Raw genomic sequence first — 20,954 nt, 5'->3', positions numbered from 1 at the left:
GGGCATTGGGATATTTTTTTAGACCAGGGGAAAGAGTGCCTCCTACTGGCCCTCCAACACCACTTCCAGCAGCATCTGGTCTCCCATCCAGGAACTGACCAGGACCAACCCTGTTTAGCTTCAGAAGCAAGCCAGCGGTGGTATGCAGGGTGGTATGCTGCTGGCAAAATAGTCTCAGCCCAGTCAAAGCACCTCTCTATCCTGCCACCCCAATGGTAGAACCAGCTTCCCCTTGAAGTTAGGACAGCAGAGTCCCTGCCCATCTTCTGAAAACATCTGAAACCCTATCTCTTCACAGAGTATCTTAAATAATCCCACAGCGCCCCCCCTCCGCCCCCCAAAAATGTATTTCGTGAACAAACACTTGACTTTCCCCTACTAGCTCTGACTTTACTGATTAGCTCTGGGATGTTGCCTGTGCTTAGCTCCATTCCATGTATTTTGTATCCTGAAAAGCTACCCCGTCCTTAACAATTACAAACATCAAATCAAATTGTATTTGTCACATGCGAAAAAATACAACAGAAGTATTCGTGCTTCTACACCTGCATTGCTTGCTGTTTGGGGTTTTAGGCTGGGTTTCTGTACAGCACTTTGTTATATCAGCTGATGTAAGAAGGGCTATATAAATACATTTTATTTGATGTAGATAATGCCGTTTTAAGAAAAAGTGTTAAGAAAAAGTGTTAAGAAAAAAATAGATAAGTGAAAAGAAAAGTAAGAAATAATTAAAGAGCAGCAGTAAAGTAACAGTAGCGAGGCTATATACAAAGGGTACAGGTACAGAGTCAATGTGTTGGGGTTTGAGCTGTTTTGAAACTTCTCTTTTGTGGAACCTCACATGCACCCTGCTAACTCCCCAGAGGCCTGAGTGTTGTGCTTCTCATTCGCCATTCTGGGCAGTGTGGTGTAGGTGACACAGCATCAGCACATCAAGCCTAGACCCTAGACCTCTGTTAAAACAAACCTCAATTATGTCGAAATAAATAGTTCCTCTCTGAGAGCTAATTTACTTCTCAGTCTCACCAAAATAAAATGCCTTAAAACATAAAATATATACTGTATATTCAATTAAAAATGATGTATTTCTTTTTATTTTTTGATCTTGCAATTCATTGGTGATCGTTTGTAGTTTAATAAATCCTAGAGTTAGTTGGAAAATATTCTGTTCGCTTTGGTGCATAAAATATAGCTGTATTATCATGACAACGTGACCAGGAAGGAACGAAATTACACGTCTATTGTTACAACAAGAAGACATTAAACAATACATGTTTAAATTCATTTAAATCAGATACAAGTCAGATTAAAATATAACCTACATTTTCAAATGTCATATTGCATAATGCAATTGTAAGTAAAACATCTGTCATGATAATTAGCTTTCTCTTTGACAAACTGCTACAAAAAAATGTATGCAACGTTATTACTATTTCTCAGTAGAAGAACCCGTATTTCTAAATTATATTCTGTATTTCATTTCCTTATTTGCACTTTTGAGACAGTGTCAAAATATCACTATTTTCCCGGGTGGCGCAGTGGTTAAGGGCGCTGTACTGCAGCGCCAGCTGTGCCACCAGAGACCCTGGGTTCGCGCCCAGGCTCTGTTGTAAACCGGCCGCGACCGGGAGGTCCGTAAATTGTGACTTGTGAATTGGCACAAGTAAAACAAATGGCATACAAGATGAATCATTATTTCACTTAGTTATTTGTTGTTTGCTGCCAGTCCTTCAGGTTCATACCTCTTGCTTCAGGGTGACCATGGGCTAGAAAGAAACATTGCACATTTATTTATTTAACCACACAGGAAGTTATCTTTGAGACCCATGTCTGTTTTTTGAGTGAGCCCTGCAAGGAATGTGTTGCTTAGTTATGCAGTGTGTCCCACTCAGTAAATACACTTGTCGCGATAAATAAGTATATATTTAATTAAATGTACATAATAAAGTATAATAATAATAAAGTATAATAAGTATAATAAATGTATAACATATCACATGAATGTTCATCCCAGTGAGTATAATAAACAGTAGAGTCTCACCAGAATGTTCAGCCCAGTCACTATAATAAACAGTAGAGTCTCACATGAATGTTCAGCCCAGTCAGTATAATAAACAGTAGAGTCTCACCAGAATGTTCATCCCAGTCAGTATAATAAACAGTAGAGTCTCACCAGAATGTTCAGCCCAGTCAGTATAATAAACAGTAGAGTCTCACCAGAATGTTCAGCCCAGTCAGTATAATAAACAGTAGAGTCTCACCAGAATGTTCATCCCAGTCAGTATAATAAACAGTAGTCTCACCAGAATGTTCAGCCCAGTCAGTATAATAAACAGTAGAGTCTCACCAGAATGTTCAGCCCAGTCAGTATAATAAACAGAGTCTCACCAGAATGTTCAGCCCAGTCACTATAATAAACAGTAGCGTCTCACCAGAATGTTCATCCCAGTCAGTATAATAAACAGTAGAGTCTCACCAGAATGTTCAGCCCAGTCAGTATAATAAACAGAGTCTCACCAGAATGTTCAGCCCTGTCACTATAATAAACAGTAGAGTCTCACCAGAATGTTCAGGCCAGTCAGTATAATAAACAGTCTCACCAGAATGTTCAGCCCAGTCACTATAATAAACAGTAGAGTCTCACCAGAATGTTCATCCCAGTCAGTATAATAAACAGTAGAGTCTCACCAGAATGTTCATCCCAGTCAGTATAATAAACAGTAGAGTCTCACCAGATTGTTCAGCCCTGTCACTATAATAAACAGTAGAGTCTCACCAGAATGTTTAGCCCAGTCAGTATAATAAACAGAGTCTCACCAGAATGTTCAGCCCAGTCACTATAATAAACAGTAGAGTCTCACCAGAATGTTCATCCCAGTCAGTATAATAAACAGTAGAGTCTCACCAGAATGTTCAGCCCAGTCAGTATAATAAACAGTAGAGTCTCACCAGAATGTTGAAGTGCTGTCTGCACACTGCTTTACTCTCCCAGTAGATCGCCACCATGGCAACAACCAGTTCAATGACCAGGAGAACCACAATCATCCATTTGATACCAGAAAATACCTGACAAAGAGAATAGTAACTTAATACACTTAATACACATGATTTTTTCTGGTTTCATTTGATGTTGATAAGCTACTGTGGTTTAGTATTTTGTTTGTGGAGAACATTTACACATAATTACTAAGCAAACAAACAATTCAGTATAATTTCAATGCTTGTACTATTCCACCTCATTAACAAATCAATACTAATTAATTAATTCAATGTAATAAACAAACAATTAAGTAATTAACTGTGGAACCTCTTGATGGTCCCCGTAGAAACCGTGAGAGTCGGGGAGAGTGCAGAGAACAACAGCAGCTACTGTCCAGAAACAGCTGACAATGTTCAAGGAAAATGACAGTTTGGTCTGTTGGTAGTGGAGAAAAACATGTTTATGATATATTTGATGTGTAATATTTTCATAATAATTTATAATAATCTACAATGATTTCATATTTGATCCATGACTGAATGTAGATATATTTGTAAAGCTGGAACTTACCACACACATACTTGGAGAATGACCTGCAGCATAGGTCAGCATTCCGGCAGCAACAAACTTTATAAAACAAATATGTTTTTTTTGTTCCTTCATTATTTGAGAGACTGATGACAAATTCAATCAACAGTACATGTATTATCCTCATTGTAGAGTTCACACTTCACACACAATGCACACTGACGACAGGAGAGAATAACGGATAGAGACGACACAAAGCTTTGGTCCAACATCGGCTGTATCAACATGTGTCTATTCCAATAATTGACGATGACACAAACTACTTTGTGGGCTGATTGCAGTGGTTCTTACCAGGACACTGGGCACGGTGTAGATCAGAACTAATGGGCTGTGCTGGACAAACAGTAGCCCCAGAATCAAGACAAGGACTCCAGCAATGAGCTGAGCCGCCTAAGAAGAAGATGTAATCAGACAGATGAGAAAATATCCCGGAATCTGGCCCTTACATGAACATATACCAAATGTTCAACATAACTTCTGCTCATCAGGAATGTATTTTAATCATCCACAGATTAGCCTGAAGTACATTTCTAATCGGCTGTATAGGAACATGTTTGCCATTCGTACCCCCAGAGCTTTAGGCTGACCCTTGAGGAAGACCTTATAGACATCTTTGAAGACACAGTGGAAGTTCTCAGGCATCAGCTGGCCCTCCGGAGCATCTCTGAGACTGCCCAGAGGTATAGTGATGACCATGCACTCATCTGACTGAAATGTGTACTTCATTTACCTGGGAACAATACATTTCATTAAAAGGGAGAAAAATAAAATAAAAACTACTTTAGTGAATATAGAGGAAGACACGTGCTTCCAATGACATAATTAGTCAACCATTAATAGGTAATTAGTAGGCAATGCCTCCTCACAACTGGTCAAAATCACACGATGCACAATGATGATGTCATTGGAAACACATATATTCCTCTATATTTTTTTACTACAGAACATAGAAACGCACCATTTTCACATATGTTGATGTTGGGGTGGTGCTGGAGACGATGAATATGAACTTTCCCTTTATTAACACATCATGTAGACAATAACACTACTGATGTGATGAGGACACTGTAATGTAACGTTACCAATAAAAACTACCGTAATAATGTTGCTGAAATAAACCATGAACTGTTGTAATAACTCTATGGACATTGTAATTAAATGGAAACACGTCATGAATAATGGAAGGTAATAGCAGAACAAGGTTTCATGAAGTTTACAAACCTGCCGCTGTTCGTTTCTAACTTTATGGAGGAAGTCACACTTGGAGGGCGTCTGCGCTGGTCTGGTAAGTGATGGACAAAGACATTTTCATACACATGCACAGAGAGAGAGAGAGAGAGAGAGAGAGAGAGAGAGAGAGAGAGAGAGAGAACCAGAGAGGGAGAGAGAGAGAGAGACAGAGAACCAGAGAGGGAGAGAGAGAGAGAGAATGAGAGAGAGACAGAGAATGAGAGAGAGAGAGAGAATGAGAGAGAGAACCAGAGGGAGAGTGAGAGAGAGGGGGAGAGAGAGAGAGAACCAGAGAGGGGGAGAAAGAGAGAGAACCAGAGAGGGGGGGAGAGAGAGAGAACCAGAGAGGGGGAGAGAGAGAGAGAACCAGAGAGGGGGAGAGAGAGAGAGATCCAGAGAGGGGGAGAGAGAGAGAGAGAACCAGAGAGAGAGAGAGAACCAGAGAGGGAGAGAGAGAGAGAACCAGAGAGAGAGAGCACTGAGAGAAATTCTGTTTGTTGAAAACACTCAAGCTGAGTGGATGAGCTCCGGGTACAAGGTGAACTGAATTCACGGGTGGAAAACTTCTTCAGAAACTGAACATTATACATACAACAAAGTTCATTAAGTGTTGTAGTGTGTTTCTGAGCGCTTCACACCATCTCTCTCATCACCTGAAACTAACAGCACATGTGGTTTTAACAATTGGAGGACGTGGCGCCTCTTGTCTTTAAATCAGCAGATATCTCATATGATAGGGTGGCCATTGTGGTCAACAGTTTAGAAGAGCTTCCTCCACGTCAATAGAGGAAATGGTGAGAAGCCAACCATTACAGGGCGCAGACACAGTGATGCTGAAGAAGGCACTTACAAGTGCATATTTTATAGGGAACAACAGTACGAGCATTATATCAACTCTGGTGAGTGTGAATGTGAGAAATGTCAATATAATAATAGTGATAGTTTTAATGTAAATGTATATCATATGAATGCAGTTGTCAATATTTCATGGTAATGATCCTATATGTAAAAGTAGACGAGACACTCGGATTTCTCTCACAACAGTTTCAAGCTAAATGTAGGCTATAATGACTGTTTTGATAAGATATGGATGGTGATGATGTTGATGTTGATGATGATGATGATGATGATGTTGATGATGCTGATGATGATGATGATGTTGATGATGATGATGATGATGATGATGATGATGATGATGTTGATGTTGATGATGATAATGGTGGTGGTGGTGATGACGATGAATTCAGGAGATAAAAACATGATCAGGACTATTTTAGACAATAATACATTGGATGATAATTATTATGATTGTTGCAATTAAAGAAATAGATGAAGGGTATACAGTGCCTTGCGAAAGTATTCGGCCCCCTTGAACTTTGCGACCTTTTGCCACATTTCAGGCTTCAAACATAAAGATATAAAACTGTATGTTTTTGTGAAGAATCAACAACAAGTGGGACACAATCATAAAGTGGAACGACATTTATTGGATATTTCAAACTTTTTTAACAAATCAAAAACTGAAAAATTGGGCGTGCAAAATTATTCAGCCCCTACTTTCAGTGCAGCAAACTCTCTCCAGAAGTTCAGTGAGGATCTCTGAATGATCCAATGTTGACCTAAATGACTAATGATGATAAATACAATCCACCTGTGTGTAATCAAGTCTCCGTATAAATGCACCTGCACTGTGATAGTCTCAGAGGTCCGTTAAAAGCGCAGAGAGCATCATGAAGAACAAGGAACACACCAGGCAGGTCCGAGATACTGTTGTGAAGAAGTTTAAAGCCGGATTTGGATACAAAAAGATTTCCCAAGCTTTAAACATCCCAAGGAGCACTGTGCAAGCGATAATATTGAAATGGAAGGAGTATCAGACCACTGCAAATCTACCAAGACCTGGCCATCCCTCTAAACTTTCAGCTCATACAAGGAGAAGACTGATCAGAGATGCAGCCAAGAGGCCCATGATCACTCTGGATGAACTGCAGAGATCTACAGCTGAGGTGGGAGACTCTGTCCATAGGACAACAAGTATATTGCACAAATCTGGCCTTTATGGAAGAGTGGCAAGAAGAAAGCCATTTCTTAAAGATATCCATAAAAAGTGTCGTTTAAAGTTTGCCACAAGCCACCTGGGAGACACACCAAACATGTGGAAGAAGGTGCTCTGGTCAGATGAAACCAAAATTGAACTTTTTGGCAACAATGCAAAACGTTATGTTTGGCTTAAAAGCAACACAGCTCATCACCCTAAACACACCATCCCCACTGTCAAACATGGTGGTGGCAGCATCATGGTTTGGGCCTGCTTTTCTTCAGCAGGGACAGGGAAGATGGTTAAAATTGATGGGAAGATGGATGGAGCCAAATATAGGACCATTCTGGAAGAAAACCTGATGGAGTCTGCAAAAGACCTGAGACTGGGACGGAGATTTGTCTTCCAACAAGACAATGATCCAAAACATAAAGCAAAATCTACAATGGAATGGTTCAAAAATAAACATATCCAGGTGTTAGAATGGCCAAGTCAAAGTCCAGACCTGAATCCAATCGAGAATCTGTGGAAAGAACTGAAAACTGCTGTTCACAAATGCTCTCCATCCAACCTCACTGAGCTCGAGCTGTTTTGCAAGGAGGAATGGGAAAAAATGTCAGTCTCTCAATGTGCAAAACTGATAGAGACATACCCCAAGCGACTTACAGCTGTAATCGCAGCAAAAGGTGGCGCTACAAAGTATTAACTTAAGGGGGCTGAATAATTTTGCACGCCCAATTTTTCAGTTTTTGATTTGTTAAAAAAGTTTGAAATATCCAATAAATGTCGTTCCACTTCATGATTGTGTCCCACTTGTTGTTGATTCTTCACAAAAAAATACAGTTTTATATCTTTATGTTTGAAGCCTGAAATGTGGCAAAAGGTCGCAAAGTTCAAGGGGGCCGAATACTTTCGCAAGGCACTGTATATATATCAAACTGTTATGATTGCATTATAACTTCAGAAGTTTATACTCATCATATTCCCACAGGTATTGTGACTGAGACGTCATGGCTTGTGCAGACATCCCTATGGACATCCTGGGTCCTGAATCTGAGGAGCAGGAGTACGAGGAGGCCGGGGAGCAGAGAGGAGAACTACTGATCAAGTATTACCAAGCAACTGAACTAATGCCTGCTCCCAAAGGACCACTCCATGACCTGTTGCTGAAGCAGCCTGCTGTGTTGGGGGTACGACCATAGATACTAGGAGCTCAATATAACACCATATTATACTGCTCTTTATCTATGACCATAGATACTAAGAGCTCTATATAATCTTATGCTCTTTATCTATGACCATAGATACTAGGAGCTCAATATAACACCATATTATACTGCTCTTTATCTATGACCATAGATACTAGGAGCTCAATATAATCTCATGCTCTTTATCTATGACCATAGATACTAGGAGCTCAATATAACACCATATTATACTGCTCTTTATCTATGAGTATAGACACTAAGAGCTCAATATAACACCATATTATACTGCTCTTTATCTATGACCATAGACACTAAGAGCTCAATATAACACCATATTATACTGCTCTTTATCTATGACCATAGACACTAAGAGCTCAATATAACACCATATTATACTGCTCTTTATCTATGACCATAGATACTAGGAGCTCTATATAATCTTATGCTCTTTATCTATGAGTATAGATACTAGGAGCTCAATATGATCTTATGCTCTTTGTCTATGGGCATAAATACTAAGAGCTCAATATAATCTTATGCTCTTTGTCTATGGGCATAAATACTAAGAGCTCAATATAATATCATGCTCTTTATCTATGGGCATAAATACTAAGAGCTCAATATAACCTTATGCTCTTTGTCTATGGGCATAAATACTAAGGACTCAATATAATCTTATGCTCTTTGTCTATGGGCATAAATAATAAGAGCTCAATATAATATCATGCTCTTTATCTATGGGCATAGATACTAAGAGCTCAATATAATCTTATGCTCTTTGTCCATGGGCATAGATACTAAGAGCTCAATATAGTCTTATGCTATTTGTCCATGGGCATAGATACTAAGAGCTCTATATAATCTATGGGCATAGATACTAAGAGCTCAATATAATCTTATGCTCTTTGTCCATGGGCATAGATACTAAGAGCTCAATATAATCTTATGCTCTTTGTCCATGGGCATAGATACTAAGAGCTCTATATAATCTATGGGCATAGCCGTGGGAAGTAGTTTGAGGGTGGGGGTGCTGTCACTTTTTCACCAACTACGGGACTAGTAAAGGCCCAGCGCTAATTCTGTGATTTTTAAAAATATATGCACTACCGGTCAGAAGATTAAGAACACCTACTCATTCAAGGGTTTTTCTTTATTTTTACTATTTTCCACATTGTATAATAATAGCACATATGTCACGTAGTAACCAAAAAAGTGTTAAACAAATCAAAATATATTTTATATTCTTGAAAGTAGCCACCCTTTGCCTTGATGAAAGCTTTGCACACTCTTGGCATTCTCTCAACCAGCTTCATGAGGTAGTCACCTGGAATGCATTTCAATTAACAGGTGTGCCTTCTTAAAAGTTAATTTGTGGAATTTCTTTCCTTTTTTAATGTGTTTGAGCCAATCAGTTGTGTTGTGACAAGGTAGGGGTGGTATACAGAAGATAGCCCTATTTGGTGAAAGACCAAGTCCATATTATGGCAAGATCAGCTCAAATAAGCAAAGAGAAACGACAGTCCATTACTTTAAGACATGAAGGTCAGTCAACCCGGAAAATTTCAAGAACTTTGAAAGTTTCTTCAAGTGCAGTCGCAAAAACCATCAAGTGCAATGATGAAACTGTCTCTCATGAGAACCGCCACAGGAAAAGAAGACCCAGAGTTACCTCTGCTGCAGAGGATGCATTCATTAGAGTTACCAGCCTCAGAAATTGCAGCCCAAATAAATGCTTCACAGAGTTCAAGTAACAGACACATCTCAACATCAACTGTTCAGAGGAGACTGTGTGAATCAGGCCTTCATGGTCGAATGGCTGCAAAGAAACCACTACTAAAGGACACCAATAAGAAGAAGAGACTTGCTTGGGCCAAGAAACACGAGCAATGGACATTAGACCGGTGGAAATCTGTCCTTTGACCCAACGTAGGAGATAGTAAAAATAAAGAAAAACCCTTGAATGAGTAGGTGTTCTACAACTTTGGACCGGTAGTATATATACTGTATATATACAGTATCAGTCAAAAGTTTGGACACACCTTCTCATTCAAGGGTTTTTCTTTATTTTTACTATTTTCTACATATATGTACAGTATATATATATATATATATATATATATATATATATATATATATATATATATATATATATATACAAATTAAAAATAAATTGTCTTTTATTTATTATTCCGAGTTTTCAAGGGGTACTGCAACACCCTCAGCACCCCTACTTCCTATGGCTATGTCTATTGGTACGACTCAGAGACAGGCCTTTACAGTGTCTCTGTTACATGTTAAGTGGACATGCACAGTGAGGGGAATTTCTAAGAGGAACTAATGCAATTATTGGTATGTTTGTTCATGAGAGAAGTGTGAAAGTCTATTTTGAATGGGGAACTGTTAACCAAACCTTTATATTTTAACATAATGTATACTGTCTCGTGAGTGTTCATGGTTCCAGACGTGCATGAATGCCCATCTCAAGTTTATGGATAGTTTAGTCCCCATAGTTTGGACCTGTGTGATATTTAAATACCTTATCATTTAAGTCCTGTATTATACACTGAGATATTTAAATACCTTATCATGTAATATACACTGAGATATTTAAATACCTTATCATGTCAGTCATGTATCATACACTGAGATATTTAAATACCTTATCATGTAATATACACTGTGATATTTAAATACCTTATCATGTATTATACACTGTGATATTTAAATACCTTATCATGTCAGTAATGTATTATACACTGAGATATTTAAATACCTTATCATGTATTATACACTGAGATATTTAAATACCTTATCATGTCAGTAATGTATTATACAATGTGATATTTAAATACCTTATCATGTCAGTAATGTATTATACAATGTGATATTTAAATACCTTATCATTTAAGTCCTGTATTATACACTGAGATATTTAAATACCTTATCATGTAAGTCCTGTATTATACAATGTGATATTTAAATACCTTATCATGTCAGTAATGTATTATACACTGAGATATTTAAATACCTTATCATGTCAGTCCTGTATAATACACTGAGATATTTAAATACCTTATCATGTATTATACACTGTGATATTTAAATACCTTATCATGTCAGTAATGTATTATACACTGAGATATTTAAATACCTTATCATGTCAGTAATGTATTATACACTGAGATATTTAAATACCTTATCATGTCAGTAATGTATTATACAATGTGATATTTAAATACCTTATCATTTAAGTCCTGTATTATACACTGAGATATTTAAATACCTTATCATGTAAGTCCTGTATTATACACTGTGATATTTAAATACCTTATCATGTCAGTCCTGTATTATACACTGAGATATTTAAATACCTTATCATGTATTATACACTGTGATATTTAAATACCTTATCATGTAAGTCCTGTATTATACACTGTGATATTTAAATACCTTATCATGTCAGTCCTGTATTATACACTGTGATATTTAAATACCTTATCATGTATTATACACTGTGATATTTAAATACCTTATCATGTATTATACAATGTGATATTTAAATACCTGATCATGTAAGTCCTGTATTATACACTGAGATATTTAAATACCTTATCATGTCAGTCCTGTATTATACACTGTGAGCAGGAAAGAGATGTAATGACACTGTTTAAATGAAACATTTTCACAGAAATTCTCTTCCCTTTTTTAGAGCATCTTTCGTCATTAAATGTCAATTAATAAATAACTACCAGACCCAAATGTAAATGTTTTAAAATACATTAAATATATGACAGGACTGTGTAACAGCTAACTATATAAATATATGACAGGACTGTGTAACAGCTAACTATATAAATATATGACAGGACTGTGTAACAGCTAACTATATAAATATATGACAGGACTGTGTAACAGCTAACTATATAAATATATGACAGGACTGTGTAACAGTTAACTATATAAATATATGACAGGACTGTGTAACAGTTAACTATATAAATATATGACAGGACTGTGTAACAGCTAACTATATAAATATATGACAGGACTGTGTAACAGCTAACTATATAAATATATGACAGGACTGTGTAACAGTTAACTATATAAATATATGACAGGACTGTGTAACAGCTAACTATATAAATATATGACAGGACTGTGTAACAGCTAACTATATAAATATATGACAGGACTGTGTAACAGTTAACTATATAAATATATGACAGGACTGTGTAACAGTTAACTATATAAATATATGACAGGACTGTGTAACAGCTAACTATATAAATATATGACAGGACTGTGTAACAGCTAACTATATAAATATATGACAGGACTGTGTAACTATATAAATATATGACAGGACTGTGTAACTATATAAATATATGACAGGACTGTGTAACAGCTAACTATATAAATATATGACAGGACTGTGTAACTATATAAATATATGACAGGACTGTGTAACTATATAAATATATGACAGGACTGTGTAACAGCTAACTATATAAATATATGACAGGACTGTGTAACAGCTAACTATATAAATATATGACAGGACTGTGTAACAGTTAACTATATAAATATATGACAGGACTGTGTAACAGTTAACTATATAAATATATGACAGGACTGTGTAACAGCTAACTATATAAATATATGACAGGACTGTGTAACAGCTAACTATATAAATATATGACAGGACTGTGTAACAGTTAACTATATAAATATATGACAGGACTGTGTAACAGCTAACTATATAAATATATGACAGGACTGTGTAACAGCTAACTATATAAATATATGACAGGACTGTGTAACAGTTAACTATATAAATATATGACAGGACTGTGTAACAGTTAACTATATAAATATATGACAGGACTGTGTAACAGCTAACTATATAAATATATGACAGGACTGTGTAACAGCTAACTATATAAATATATGACAGGACTGTGTAACTATATAAATATATGACAGGACTGTGTAACTATATAAATATATGACAGGACTGTGTAACAGCTAACTATATAAATATATGACAGGACTGTGTAACTATATAAATATATGACAGGACTGTGTAACTATATAAATATATGACAGGACTGTGTAACAGCTAACTATATAAATATATGACAGGACTGTGTAACTATATAAATATATGACAGGACTGTGTAACAGCTAACTATATAAATATATGACAGGACTGTGTAACAGCTAACTATATAAATATATGACAGGACTGTGTAACAGCTAACTATATAAATATATGACAGGACTGTGTAACAGCTAACTATATAAATATATGACAGGACTGTGTAACAGCTAACTATATAAATATATGACAGGACTGTGTAACTATATAAATATATGACAGGACTGTGTAACTATATAAATATATGACAGGACTGTGTAACTATATAAATATATGACAGGACTGTGTAACAGCTAACTATATAAATATATGACAGGACTGTGTAACAGCTAACTATATAAATATATGACAGGACTGTGTAACAGTTAACTATATACATATATGACAGGACTGTGTAACTATATAAATATATGACAGGACTGTGTAACTATATAAATATATGACAGGACTGTGTAACTATATAAATATATGACAGGACTGTGTAACAGCTAACTATATAAATATATGACAGGACTGTGTAACAGTTAACTATATAAATATATTACAGGACTGTGTAACAGCTAACTATATAAATATATGACAGGACTGTGTAACAGCTAACTATATAAATATATGACAGGACTGTGTAACTATATAAATATATGACAGGACTGTGTAACAGTTAACTATATAAATATATGACAGGACTGTGTAACAGCTAACTATATAAATATATGACAGGACTGTGTAACAGCTAACTATATAAATATATGACAGGACTGTGTAACTATATAAATATATGACAGGACTGTGTAACTATATAAATATATGACAGGACTGTGTAACTATATAAATATATGACAGGACTGTGTAACTATATAAATATATGACAGGACTGTGTAACTATATAAATATATGACAGGACTGTGTAACTATATAAATATATGACAGGACTGTGTAACAGCTAACTATATAAATATATGACAGGACTGTGTAACAGCTAACTATATAAATATATGACAGGACTGTGTAACTATATAAATATATGACAGGACTGTGTAACTATATAAATATATGACAGGACTGTGTAACTATATAAATATATGACAGGACTGTGTAACTATATAAATATATGACAGGACTGTGTAACAGCTAACTATATAAATATATGACAGGACTGTGTAACAGTTAACTATATAAATATATGACAGGACTGTGTAACAGCTAACTATATAAATATATGACAGGACTGTGTAACAGCTAACTATATAAATATATGACAGGACTGTGTAACAGTTAACTATATAAATATATGACAGGACTGTGTAACAGTTAACTATATAAATATATGACAGGACTGTGTAACAGTTAACTATATAAATATATGACAGGACTGTGTAACAGTTAACTATATAAATATATGACAGGACTGTGTAACAGCTAACTATATAAATATATGACAGGACTGTGTAACAGTTAACTATATAAATATATGACAGGACTGTGTAACAGCTAACTATATAAATATATGACAGGACTGTGTAACAGTTAACTATATAAATATATGACAGGACTGTGTAACTATATAAATATATGACAGGACTGTGTAACTATATAAATATATGACAGGACTGTGTAACAGTTAACTATATAAATATATGACAGGACTGTGTAACTATATAAATATATGACAGGACTGTGTAACTATATAAATATATGACAGGACTGTGTAACTATATAAATATATGACAGGACTGTGTAACAGTTAACTATATAAATATATGACAGGACTGTGTAACAGTTAACTATATAAATATATGACAGGACTGTGTAACTATATAAATATATGACAGGACTGTGTAACTATATAAATATATGACAGGACTGTGTAACAGTTAACTATATAAATATATGACAGGACTGTGTAACAGCTAACTATATAAATATATGACAGGACTGTGTAACAGCTAACTATATAAATATATGACAGGACTGTGTAACAGTTAACTATATAAATATATGACAGGACTGTGTAACTATATAAATATATGACAGGACTGTGTAACTATATAAATATATGACAGGACTGTGTAACAGCTAACTATATAAATATATGACAGGACTGTGTAACAGTTAACTATATAAATATATGACAGGACTGTGTAACAGCTAACTATATAAATATATGACAGGACTGTGTAACAGCTAACTATATAAATATATGACAGGACTGTGTAACAGCTAACTATATAAATATATGACAGGACTGTGTAACTATATAAATATATGACAGGACTGTGTAACTATATAAATATATGACAGGACTGTGTAACAGTTAACTATATAAATATATGACAGGACTGTGTAACAGCTAACTATATAAATATATGACAGGACTGTGTAACTATATAAATATATGACAGGACTGTGTAACAGCTAACTATATAAATATATGACAGGACTGTGTAACTATATAAATATATGACAGGACTGTGTAACTATATAAATATATGACAGGACTGTGTAACTATATAAATATATGACAGGACTGTGTAACTATATAAATATATGACAGGACTGTGTAACAGCTAACTATATAAATATATGACTGGACTGTGTAACAGTTAACTATATAAATATATGACAGGACTGTGTAACAGCTAACTATATAAATATATGACAGGACTGTGTAACTATATAAATATATGACAGGACTGTGTAACAGTTAACTATATAAATATATGACAGGACTGTGTAACAGTTAACTATATAAATATATGACAGGACTGTGTAACAGTTAACTATATAAATATATGACAGGACTGTGTAACAGTTAACTATATAAATATATGACAGGACTGTGTAACTATATAAATATATGACAGGACTGTGTAACTATATAAATATATGACAGGACTGTGTAACTATATAAATATATGACAGGACTGTGTAACAGTTAACTATATAAATATATGACAGGACTGTGTAACTATATAAATATATGACAGGACTGTGTAACAGCTAACTATATAAATATATGACAGGACTGTGTAACTATATAAATATATGACAGGACTGTGTAACAGCTAACTATATAAATATATGACAGGACTGTGTAACTATATAAATATATGACAGGACTGTGTAACAGCTAACTATATAAATATATGACAGGACTGTGTAACAGTTAACTATATAAATATATGACAGGACTGTGTAACAGTTAACTATATAAATATATGACAGGACTGTGTAACAGCTAACTATATAAATATATGACAGGACTGTGTAACAGTTAACTATATAAATATATGACAGGACTGTGTAACTATATAAATATATGACAGGACTGTGTAACAGCTAACTATATAAATATATGACAGGACTGTGTAACAGCTAACTATATAAATATATGACAGGACTGTGTAACTATATAAATATATGACAGGACTGTGTAACAGCTAACTATATAAATATATGACAGGACTGTGTAACAGTTAACTATATAAATATATGACAGGACTGTGTAACAGTTAACTATATAAATATATGACAGGACTGTGTAACAGCTAACTATATAAATATATGACAGGACTGTGTAACAGTTAACTATATAAATATATGACAGGACTGTGTAACAGTTAACTATATAAATATATGACAGGACTGTGTAACTATATAAATATATGACAGGACTGTGTAACTATATAAATATATGACAGGACTGTGTAACAGCTAACTATATAAATATATGACAGGACTGTGTAACAGCTAACTATATAAATATATGACAGGACTGTGTAACAGCTAACTATATAAATATATGACAGGACTGTGTAACAGCTAACTATATAAATATATGACAGGACTGTGTAACAGCTAACTATATAAATATATGACAGGACTGTGTAACAGCTAACTATATAAATATATGACAGGACTGTGTAACTATATAAATATATGACAGGACTGTGTAACAGCTAACTATATAAATATATGACAGGACTGTGTAACAGCTAACTATATAAATATATGACAGGACTGTGTAACAGCTAACTATATAAATATATGACAGGACTGTGTAACAGCTAACTATATAAATATATGACAGGACTGTGTAACTATATAAATATATGACAGGACTGTGTAACAGTTAACTATATAAATATATGACAGGACTGTGTAACAGTTAACTATATAAATATATGACAGGACTGTGTAACTATATAAATATATGACAGGACTGTGTAACTATATAAATATATGACAGGACTGTGTAACAGCTAACTATATAAATATATGACAGGACTGTGTAACTATATAAATATATGACAGGACTGTGTAACTATATAAATATATGACAGGACTGTGTAACTATATAAATATATGACAGGACTGTGTAACTATATAAATATATGACAGGACTGTGTAACTATATAAATATATGACAGGACTGTGTAACTATATAAATATATGACAGGACTGTGTAACTATATAAATATATGACAGGACTGTGTAACAGCTAACTATATAAATATATGACAGGACTGTGTAACAGCTAACTATATAAATATATTAATATATATGAATTTAAAGAAGTGTATGTTTAGTTAGACTGGTCTTGCTTCTAGTGATGCATTTCACAGAAAATATATTTATGGATGATCATTTTCAAAGGTTAATTTGTGAGGGTTTGTGTTTGCAACAGTCTTTGCAGATGACGAGCGGTCTACTCAGTGTTGCAGTAGGAGTTGTGTTTGCTACCACTCGTGATGCGAGCCAGTCCCTTTTAACCACGTTCAGAGTGGCGCCCTTCACGGGACTACTAGTGAGTAGCGGTAGCATTGTCTTTTAATCGCTACATCTTATTTGTTTCAACGTCGAGGATCCCTTTGGAAGTACTGAAAGTCTTCTGATGAAGGTTTTCAAGAGTACTCCTCTGGGGTCAAATTCACAGCTTGTTGGATGCATATATTGTTTGTTTTTTTACCCACAATTCAATAGCATTGACTGTAATTTAAGGGTGAATATGTTTTACACGAAATTCTGAATGTCATATTCTCATTTCAGTGTATAATATACTGATCATGTAACTATCACTAAATTATAATTTAAGCAATTAAGTCAAATCAATTAGTAAAAAACTGTTCAGCTACATTTTCTGTTCATTAAGCAATAGTAAAATATTGATTAACACACTTATAAAACCTATTGATAATTGCTGTCAATGTGAGGACCATTAAATGTGATCCTTCTCTTCTCTCTCCTCAGTTCTTCATCGCTGGGTTGTTATCCAACCTGTTGTTCAAATTCCCCAGACTATTACCTGTGAGTCAATAGTTTTACCTGTGAGTCAATAGTTTTACCTGTGAGTCAATAGTTTTACCTGTGAGTCAATAGTTTTACCTGTGAGTCAATAGTTTTACCTGTGAGTCAATAGTTTTACCTGTGAGTCAATAGTTTTACCTGTGAGTCAATAGTTTTACCTGTGAGTCAATAGTTTTACCTGTGAGTCAATAGTTTTACCTGTGAGTCAATAGTTTTACCTGTGAGTCAATAGTTTTACCTGTGAGTCAATAGTTTTACCTGTGAGTCAATAGTTTTACCTGTGAGTCAATAGTTTTGCCTGTGAGTCAATAGTTTTACCTGTGAGTCAATAGTTTTACCTGTGAGTCAATAGTTTTATCTGTGAGTCAATAGTTTTATCTGTGAGTCAATAGTTTTACCTGTGAGTCAATAGTTTTACCTGTGAGTCAATAGTTTTACCTGTGAGTCAATAGTTTTACCTGTGAGTCAATAGTTTTACCTGTGAGTCAATAGTTTTACCTGTCAGTCAATAGTTTTACCTGTGAGTCAATAGTTTTACCTGTGAGTCAATAGTTTTACCTGTGAGTCAATAGTTTTACCTGTGAGTCAATAGTTTTACCTGTGAGTCAATAGTTTTACCTGTGAGTCAATAGTTTTACCTGTGAGTCAATAGTTTTACCTGTGAGTCAATAGTTTTACCTGTGAGTCAATAGTTTTACCTGTGAGTCAATAGTTTTACCTGTGAGTCAATAGTTTTACCTGTGAGTCAATAGTTTTACCTATGAGTCAATAGTTTTACCTGTGAGTCAATAGTTTTACCTGTGAGTCAAATGCAGAAATACCCAGCGGGCAAAACAGGTTGAACTACAACCAGATTAACGTCATAATCGCCTGCATTGGAACCAGTTTTGCCCCCTGGGTAGATTAGATTAAAATAGATTAGTTTTGTTTAGAAAACCTTTACACCATAAAATGTACATTGAGATACAGACAAAATGACAAATTAGAAAACAACAGATCAGCCAAGGAGTTCAATGTTTTAATTGATTAAAGATGAAAACATGTGTTAATACATTGACTGTTCTGATATTCATGTTTAAATTAGACTAGATTTACTACAAACCTCGATTGAATCCTTGGCTTTGATGAGTTTTATTTCATGTTAACACACAGTAGCCGATAGTAGAAGATCCATGTAACGCTCTGTCTTATGAACCGGTAGGTCTGCCTGTGTGTCAACATCGGCAGCATGGTCGTAGCAGTAGTTGGAGGAGTGTTGATATGCGTTGACTTGGGCATGGACATGCCTACCTGGAATCCCAATGTTCAACATCATATAAAGGTAATTCGTTCTAAAAGTAGATAGTTTTTTTCTCATCAAAGTTGCCGTAGTGTAGTAATGGGATGTGGCAGCATCCTGATGAAGGTCTGTCCCTGACACTTTTCTTATGGCTGTTTGTGTTTCTGTAACAGCTGGAGGTGCTGATGCTCTGTGTGTTGGTCATGGAGGTGACCCTCTCTGCTGTCCTCTCCTTCTGGATCCGGGGAGCCAAACGCAGCCATTCACTGTGACCTGTTATCTGTCTGCCAGCTGCTCATAGACGACCACATCCAAATATATTGACGTTTAAAAAATGAAATGATAGTGAGCGAGGATGACAATGGGGGAACATATGCTGTGTCAAAGGGCAGCGCCGCAGTAAAGGGACTTATCATTATAATGTCGTCTCTACTTGATGGTAAATGAACTAACATCTGAATTTCCAGGATAGAGTAGTCTAAAAACTGTTTAGCTTTGACCATCAGTATGTGCCTCAATGTATGAGAAAGTACAGCAGCCTCAGATATCTTTACCTACTATCCAGCCTATGTAGGCCAGCGGTGAGTCCTCATCAAGGGGCTTGATGAGGACTCACCGCCCCTACACCTATCTGTGGGTTTTAGAGTACTGTCTCAACCTCGGTGATTGCCTGCCTGCCTGCCTGCCTGCCTGTCTGTCTGTCTGTCTGCCTGCCTGCCTGCCTGCCTGCTACGAGTCCTGTCTGTGTGGTTCTTTCTGACCAGATTGGTTGTGGTCTAACTCTACTGCGTAGCTACACACACACACACACACACACGCACGCAAACACACAGCGTAGCTACACACTCCACTCAGACTGAGAACAACAGTCTTGTGGTCAAAACTAGAATGCGTCCCAAATGGCACCCTATTCCCTATTTAGTGCATAACTTCTGACCAGGGCATGGTAGTGCACAACAACGTAGGGAATAGGGTGCCATTTGGGACACGGACATGTTGTGTTCTCGGAGGTGTCGAGGCAACCATTCTTCATTAGCGTTACCTCCTCATTGGTTCGTTGTTCCCTATTTCAACCAGTATCAGTTCTTCCTGTGTGACTCTATCTATCTCAGTGTGTGTGTTTGCAGGGGTCTGTTTGTGGTTAATGATAAGAGTGTGTCTGTATC

At 35.5% G+C, this 20,954-nt stretch overlaps 2 protein-coding genes across 3 annotated transcripts; one reads left to right on the top strand and one right to left on the bottom strand.

The window, feature by feature from the left end:
• Nucleotides 1-1,071: 1,071 nt before the first annotated feature.
• LOC110505995 (membrane-spanning 4-domains subfamily A member 4A) lies at nt 1,072-5,417 on the bottom strand. The gene is made up of 7 exons (XM_036936327.2): nt 4,790-5,417; nt 4,136-4,298; nt 3,860-3,958; nt 3,551-3,607; nt 3,308-3,415; nt 2,950-3,066; nt 1,072-1,766 (listed from the first exon to the last, which is right to left on the bottom strand). Exons 2-7 carry the CDS (start codon nt 4,292-4,294, stop codon nt 1,737-1,739), a joined length of 570 nt encoding a protein of 189 aa, XP_036792222.2. The 5' UTR covers nt 4,295-4,298; nt 4,790-5,417; the 3' UTR covers nt 1,072-1,736.
• Nucleotides 5,418-5,537: 120 nt separating this feature from the next.
• On the top strand, nt 5,538-20,680 carry LOC149984353 (uncharacterized). Of its 2 annotated transcripts, XM_090220747.1 has the most exons (6): nt 5,538-5,697; nt 7,828-8,026; nt 17,890-18,009; nt 18,453-18,509; nt 19,711-19,830; nt 19,962-20,680. In XM_090220747.1, the coding sequence occupies exons 2-6, from the start codon at nt 7,847-7,849 to the stop codon at nt 20,058-20,060; spliced, it is 576 nt and encodes a 191-aa protein (XP_090076873.1). In that variant the 5' UTR covers nt 5,538-5,697; nt 7,828-7,846; the 3' UTR covers nt 20,061-20,680. The 2 variants fall into 2 exon arrangements, with proteins under 2 accessions (XP_090076873.1, XP_090076875.1); XM_090220749.1 differs by lacking the exons at nt 17,890-18,009; nt 18,453-18,509 and having other exon boundaries at nt 5,600-5,697; nt 19,962-20,197.
• The last annotated feature ends 274 nt before the right edge of the window (nt 20,681-20,954 follow it).

Source organism: Oncorhynchus mykiss, chromosome 3 (genome assembly GCF_057628025.1).
Source record: "Oncorhynchus mykiss isolate SJ-2025 chromosome 3, ASM5762802v1, whole genome shotgun sequence".
NCBI lineage: Eukaryota > Metazoa > Chordata > Actinopteri > Salmoniformes > Salmonidae > Oncorhynchus > Oncorhynchus mykiss.
The sequence above is the reverse complement of the archived record's forward strand: the minus strand, read 5'-3'. Positions and strand labels throughout refer to the sequence as shown.

Coding starts and splice junctions, on each gene's coding strand:
- LOC149984353 (XM_090220747.1), top strand. CDS start 7,847: ATGGCTTGTGCAGACATCCCTATGGACATCCTGGGTCCTGAATCTGAG. Junction 8,027..17,889: donor AGCAGCCTGCTGTGTTGGGG/GTACGACCATAG, acceptor TGTTTGCAACAG/TCTTTGCAGATGACGAGCGG. Junction 18,010..18,452: donor CGCCCTTCACGGGACTACTA/GTGAGTAGCGGT, acceptor CTCTCTCCTCAG/TTCTTCATCGCTGGGTTGTT.
- LOC110505995 (XM_036936327.2), bottom strand. CDS start 4,294: ATGAAGTACACATTTCAGTCAGATGAGTGCATGGTCATCACTATACCT. Junction 3,959..4,135: donor GTCAGCCTAAAGCTCTGGGG/GTACGAATGGCA, acceptor TCTTCTTCTTAG/GCGGCTCAGCTCATTGCTGG. Junction 3,608..3,859: donor ACACCGTGCCCAGTGTCCTG/GTAAGAACCACT, acceptor TGTTTTATAAAG/TTTGTTGCTGCCGGAATGCT.